Source organism: Episyrphus balteatus, chromosome 4, assembly GCF_945859705.1.
Source record: "Episyrphus balteatus chromosome 4, idEpiBalt1.1, whole genome shotgun sequence".
Lineage (NCBI taxonomy): Eukaryota > Metazoa > Arthropoda > Insecta > Diptera > Syrphidae > Episyrphus > Episyrphus balteatus.
This window is the reverse complement of record NC_079137.1, coordinates 28385493-28392145: the sequence shown is the minus strand read 5'-3', so window position 1 is coordinate 28392145 and position 6653 is coordinate 28385493. Positions and strand designations below refer to the sequence as shown.

Here is a 6653-nt window from a genome sequence, read left to right as displayed (position 1 = left end):
TTTTGTTAAGTGAGCAGCATAGTAATTTTTTTCTGGTAGATGCTATAACTACTTAGGAAAAATTCATAATCAAGCATTTTAAAAATTTTGTTGGCAGCTTGTAAACTCATGTATATCACCCGGACATTTTTTTTTATTTTATTGTTTTAAAGAATAATATAAAGACATTATCAAATAGTTTAAGTTTACTTTAATATAGTAGTTTTTTTTTTGGTTTTTCAGTGCAATAATGAAAAATTGTTCAAATAATCTTGGGGAGAATCGATTTAAATTTAAAGAAAAAATAACTTTTACTACAATCTAGTGTTAAGAAAGATAATTAAAAAGTATTTTTGAATGCCGAATCTAGCTAAAATAGAGCTAATTTTTAATTTTTTTTTTTAATTTTGTGTTTTTTTTTTATGAATTCTTAGTATTCGGTATATATCCTGAGTTAAATATAGGTAAATGAGCACTCTGGACAGATGAAACGGAACCTGAACACTGAATAAATAAGAAGAAACATTAATGGTTTTATGGGCTACTTAAAAGTTTTAGTCCAAGTTGAGTCAAAACATTTTTTTTTAATATTGGATTTTTTCAAGTAAATTTTTGTCAAAGAAAATTTTTTGAATGCTCGAAGTTTAAAATCTTTTATGTATATGTAGATCGAATAGGATCCTTTTAAATATTCTAAGAAATATAAGAAAAACTTTTTAACATGAGAGAAAGAAAGATAATTTTTCATGTGACCTCTAAATAGCTTAGAAAAGCTTTTAAGTGTTTTTTTTTTTCTACTTTAAAAATCATTAAAATTCGCTTTCATACAACAACTGTTTTAAGGAAATTAAAATTGTAGAACAAGTTTAAATAGTTTCTTATTCTTGTTCAATTAAAATAAACCTGACAAATAAGCTGACAATTTTTTTTTATAAAGTATGTATAGTTACGTGGTTAAACGCAGAAAGGGGTTCCATATTTCGTCTCCTTACTGCATTAAGCACGTATCTGCCAAGCAAAGTTTTTTCTGTTCCTTTCTTAAAATAATTTTTTTCTTGAATCTTGTACCCACATTAGACAGCCCGGTCTTATTTCATATTTTTTTTCCATTTAATTTTAAATAGTTCAAAAATTATAAAAAAAAAGAACTGCTTTTTTATTAAACATTTCAAGTTATCAAGGCTGTTTCCTTTCCTCATTTGTGTATTTATTACTCAGGAGTATATTTGAAGTACCTTCTCCTTCAACAGTAAAAAAGAATGATTCATCGATGTGTTTCTTGTGGAAAAAAAATAAACAATGTCCTGATGTTTAAAAAAAAAATGTATCCGGTAACAATTAATATTGTTTAACCAAAGCCAAACACTGCCATTTCCATCCTGATTATTTTGGAATTTCGTCACATCCATCTAAAGTAGAGATTGTTGGCTATGTTTCTTTGAACACCAACCACAAGAGGGTGATTTTTATTTCAGATAACCCAAAATAATTTGTATTTCAACAGCTAAATTGGGTCAAAAGGTGTGTATGAAAATGTTTTCTTTATAAAATTGCGATAAAGACATTGAAATTAGTAATAGGTAGTGTCAAACTCATGATCAATTTGATTAATTATTTAATTTTCTTTTGATTGTCAACACGATTTTTATTCAAGTTTGGCCCCTTCATGAATGGCCAATACCCCATTTTCATCATCAACTGCCAACATAACCACGACCATTCTTTGTTCATCTACTGTAACTAGTCTGCCAGTACAATTGCCATCTACCAAGCTGCCACTTATCACATCACAATAATCTCCAGGTTGCACGCATGCATACATTCTTCTTTCGAAATTAAGCCCCGGGTCGTTGTTGATAGCCAAAAACCCTTTGCTGCCACGACAAAATGCTACATGATTTGGTCCAGCATTCTGAAAGCTATTAATACCCTCACCCGTGACATAGTTCGCAAATGCAACCATATTTGCAATCGCATTCCACCGATGCTCACACACCCATTCCGAATTTTCGACGCACTGTCCATCATCGTCATTGAATTCTGGTGATACAATTGCTTCGTCCTCATCGGCCGGTGGTCCTTGGTCAGGGTTCTTGAATCGAAACGAACTCATAATCCGTTTAATCCCGTATGGATGGGCAAGCATGCACGCTATAGCCATAGTGTATTTTTTTGGTCTCGCGAAACTTAAAATAGATTCGGGATCCATGTTACCGCCAAGTCCATGGCCTCTTTGAGTGTAATGGGTGTCTACAAAGACTAAACCATCAGGGGGCAGCAGGAATCCCATGGCTGGTCCCCAGTTTAAGAGTGCGCTCAAAGGCTTTTTCCCATTGAAAATTTCTGCAATTTGGATTGCGTGTTGTGTTTCAGTCACAACGCCATAGCCTGAGTATTCGGTTCTATGTTAAGGAATAAGGCTTTTATCATTATATTGGAAATTCGTCGTACTTACTTTGATATGGCTTCCCGGTTAGTATCAATAACTTCGATCAAACAAAATGGACGCATGCCCTCCGCAAAGCCAAAGTCGGTGTTTAGGTTATTTAGTTTTTCGAAAATTTTCTGTAAAAAAAATATAAAAGTTATTTATAAAGCTTTTAACCTTAATTATTTATAATTATAGTCTATACGAAATAATACAAAAGCTAATGCGTAAAGGAAAATAAATATGAAAATAAACAAAAACTTTTGAATTTGGAAGTGAATACTCGTAGGTACTTGGGGTAGAATGTTGTTGATGGTTAGGGTCAAAATATTGAAACTAAAAACCAGAAAACCCAAAAGTCTAAAATTCAGAAAACCCGAAATTCAAAAAATCCAAAAGAAAAAACACATCATCTCGAAATATAGAAAGCCTAAAATCCCGAAATCTCAGAATCCCGAAAACCCAGAATCCCAAGAACCCTAAATCCTGAAAAATTATATAAATTGAAAAATTTAAACAAATATTTAATTTTACAAATAATACATATGTATATGTATAATTTTTCGGATTATTTATCGATATCGGGAAAACAATTCTGACAACATTGCTGTATAGTCCCGTTAATATCTCTTTGAACATAATTTCGAGTTATTATTGTGCTTGAATTAAGTAGAAAAAAATCGTTGAACAAAATTCAATAAAATTTTTAAAACGGTATTTAAAAAGTCTCTAACACCCCCAAAATCTGGAGTTATGGGCAAAAAATGTTTTTTTTTACCTTCACCTATTGAAAAAATTCTAGCTTCGTCAAATTGATTTTTTTATAGTTTCTGATAGGAGATAATTTTACCTTTTCAAAAATGTATAAGAAATGTGATTCAGTTAAACCTACTAGAAGAAGAATAAGCTGTCAAAGTTCAAAAATTCCATTTTTTTCTTAAGTGAAAACTTCTTTAGTGATTTGAAACAAGATGAAACGAAAACGCGACACAAACATTCAACTTGTTATAACTTTTTTGTTTTAATAGATAGATGAATGAAACTTGAACTGTAGATAGGTAATTAAATAAGTTATAATTGTACAAAGTTTCAATTAATTTCATATTCAAAATTCTGAGATAACAGTTAAAATATGTTCTTTTCCTGCACACGTTATATCTTTTGATATAGTGCACATACAAATTTACTTTAATACGCATGCTGATAACATAACCTTTTATTTGATATATCACACATGACGGTACGTGCTCTACAAGTTACACAATCTTGAAAAATACCTCAAAACATTTGTGGAGATCTGTTGCCGATGACCAGCCATCAGTGTAGGAAGTACCGTAATCTCAGGCTGAAAATTCGACTTGGTTTACTTTAAAAAATTCTAACTTCTCACAATAAGCTTTCACATGGTATAAAAGTTTGTATAGGTTGTCAAACAAAAAAATTGATTTAATAGCATGAGAACATAAAATAAATTTTTTTTTGCTTTTTTTGATGAAATTTCATCGAGTTTAAAAAATTCTAGCTCTTTTTGTAGATGTCTCATAGACCTGATCGATATATACCTATATTTTGAGCGTGGGCAATAAGCTTTCAGATGGTATTTTGTATAGGTTGTTAGGGAAAAAATGCATTTAATAGCGTGAAAAGATAAAATTACGTGTTTTTTCGCTTTTTTGATGAAAATGATAGTTTTCAATAAATTACACTGGTCAACAAGGTTTTTGCCACAACAACCAAAATATAGGTACTTTTCTGGTAGTTTTTGATGTGCTGATCTCGAATATAAAGTCATAAATTTGTTATTGGCCTCCGTTTATGAAATATTACCGTTAGAAAACGCCAAAAAACGTCATTTTGGTTGTATTCGAGGTTATGTTTTTATGTGGGGTAATTCATTCATTCATACATTTTTTTTTTCTAAGCCAATTTTGAACTGATTTTCATAAAAAATACCATGTTTTATTTGAAAATGAATGTTATTTAAGAATATATTTTTAAAACAGCATTGAAAACATATACATACTTTAAATTGATGTCGAAGTTGGGAAAATGACGAAAAAAATTTAATTTTTGAACTTTGACAGCCTATAAATTCTAGTTGGTTTAACTGAATCCCATGTTTTATACATTTTTGAAAAGGTATAATTATCTTCTATCAGAAACTATATCAATCAAAAATGGGTAAAAATAAGACGAAGCTGGAATTTGTTCAATTTGTGAAGGTCCAAAAAACCGTTTTTTGCCCCTAACTCCAAACTGTGGGGGTGTTAGGGACTTTTTAAATATCGTTTCGTAATCAGTGCGACTAGCTCTACAAAACGTGATAGGTCTCCGCCCGCGTATATTTTGAAACCTGATTTTTGTAACACAGTGTAATTATTGTATGTATACATTTTTATTTTATTGGTTCATTTTATTACTTTAGTATTTAGTTTATTTTATATATCATACAGTCCATCGTAAAATCGAAAAAAATTCACGGGAAAAATTTTAATTGATTTTCAGTATTCTTGGTTTTCTGGATTTTCGGGACTCTGGGTTTTCCGGATTCAGATTTTCGGGACTGTGTCCGTCTCCCTTTTTCTTATGATAAAGGTTATTCGTATGTACTTACATATATAATTTGAAATTCACCTAACTAAAATTATTTAAAGTGCTTTGTGTGATTGTTTAAAATTGAAATTATATTTACAACCGATATAACTATTACCCTACCTTAAAGTCCACTGGCCAAATGTATTTTGCTGAGTCAACTCGAAATCCAGCCACTCCCATTTCAATCAACTCATTAAATAGTTTTACTAATTTTTCAAATACTGAATCTTGGTAATGATCTAAATCAGGTAATTGTAAAAAATCACAATTTCGAATTTGCTGCCCATCCGAACGATCATTAATTGAACATTTTTTATGGAAATTGCTTGACGTGTATGGTACCCCTGGATAGTCCCGTGCACTTGCATTTGCTTGAGAACCTCCAGTTCCTTCCAGCAAAACATCAGCGTTTTCTAAATTTTCAACTTCGTCTACTCCTTCGTAGTTGAAGTTACCGAACGGAATTGGAGCGGCCATATGATTGATCACAATATCTATATAGATTCGAACACCTTCATCATTGCATGTCCGTATCATATCCTTTAATTCGTCTCGGTTGCCTGACCTTGTTATTATTTGGTATGAAATTGGATTATAACGTTCCCACCAAGGCCTATCAAAGTCTCGTCTGATGGCGTTTTCAGTTACCGGAGATACCTTAGAAACAAATTGTAGAAATCAATAGTCCAAAAACTTTCTGTCCTTTTACCTGCACGCCACCAAATCCACCTGGACCCAACATCTGCTTGCACTCCTTTGCAATGTCAACAAATTTCCATTCAAATAATTGCACAATGACTGTCCTTCCATCCTTAAAGTGCGGGTCGTGATAATTTTCACCAAAAATTCCTGCTGTTTCAGTGGCCCTGAAGTGGATTATAAGGCTAGAACCAACCAGCAACAATGTAGTTAGAAACAATGTCATTTTGTGTGACGCTTGTAGCTGAGGCCAAACTGTAAATGGAATCATGAGCATTTTGTGAAATGTTTTTCCGGACGCCTTTTTGCAATTTGTCGGTGTGTCGCGTGTAGGGAGCTTTCAACACGCAACTTGAATAGAGGTTAATCCATCGCATTTAAGAACCTTATAATTAAGGAAAGTTGATTTTTTTATTTTTGCTGATGGTCATTTGCCTTTGGTAAAGTAAAATAATCGTAGATACCATCTTTGACTTCAGTGGTTTGAAGAAGTGTGGGGTTTTTGCAGTATAAACTCCCATATTCATTGTATGAACATGATTATTGCTCATTAAACCTGTAAAGCTTTATGTTTAACATGGAATTAAGCCAAGAATTTGATATTTATTTCATTTTGACGCCAATTTGCATTTTACGTCTTGTAAATTGTTTTTTGAAGATAATTTGATCCATTTACAAGAAGTATTATCTCATAAAATTAGTTATAAATTTGAAAATCCGTTGTTTGGAGCACAAGGACGTTACAAACTACATCTAGCTCTTAACTATAGTGGTGGAATCAGGAGACCCACACTACTTAAAAAAAAAAAATTAAAATCCTTTACGACTGAAAACTTATGTTCAAATATAAAATTTTTCGATATCGTTTGTTTTACGATCTTGGATCCAATTTGCCTAAATAATACATGTGCAAAGTGGATCCACAGTGATTATTATTTCCACAGGGTGATTC

The 6653-nt window shown here is 31.7% G+C and overlaps 1 protein-coding gene across 1 annotated transcript; it reads right to left on the bottom strand.

Moving 5' to 3' along the window:
- Positions 1-957: 957 nt before the first annotated feature.
- On the bottom strand, positions 958-6313 carry LOC129918728 (alpha-amylase A-like). The gene is made up of 4 exons (XM_055999427.1): positions 5712-6313; positions 5123-5659; positions 2435-2544; positions 958-2381 (listed from the first exon to the last, which is right to left on the bottom strand). Exons 1-4 carry the CDS (start codon positions 5976-5978, stop codon positions 1625-1627), a joined length of 1671 nt encoding a protein of 556 aa, XP_055855402.1. The 5' UTR covers positions 5979-6313; the 3' UTR covers positions 958-1624.
- Between the last annotated feature and the right edge of the window lie 340 nt (positions 6314-6653).

What these genes read in the sequence shown, in the direction of transcription:
- LOC129918728 (XM_055999427.1), bottom strand. Translation starts at nt 5,978, where the DNA reads ATGCTCATGATTCCATTTACAGTTTGGCCTCAGCTACAAGCGTCACAC. An exon ending in GTGGATTTGGTGGCGTGCAG is followed by an intron (nt 5,660 to 5,711) that starts GTAAAAGGACAG and finishes TTTGTTTCTAAG; the next exon opens with GTATCTCCGGTAACTGAAAA. An exon ending in AACCGGGAAGCCATATCAAA is followed by an intron (nt 2,382 to 2,434) that starts GTAAGTACGACG and finishes TCCTTAACATAG; the next exon opens with AACCGAATACTCAGGCTATG.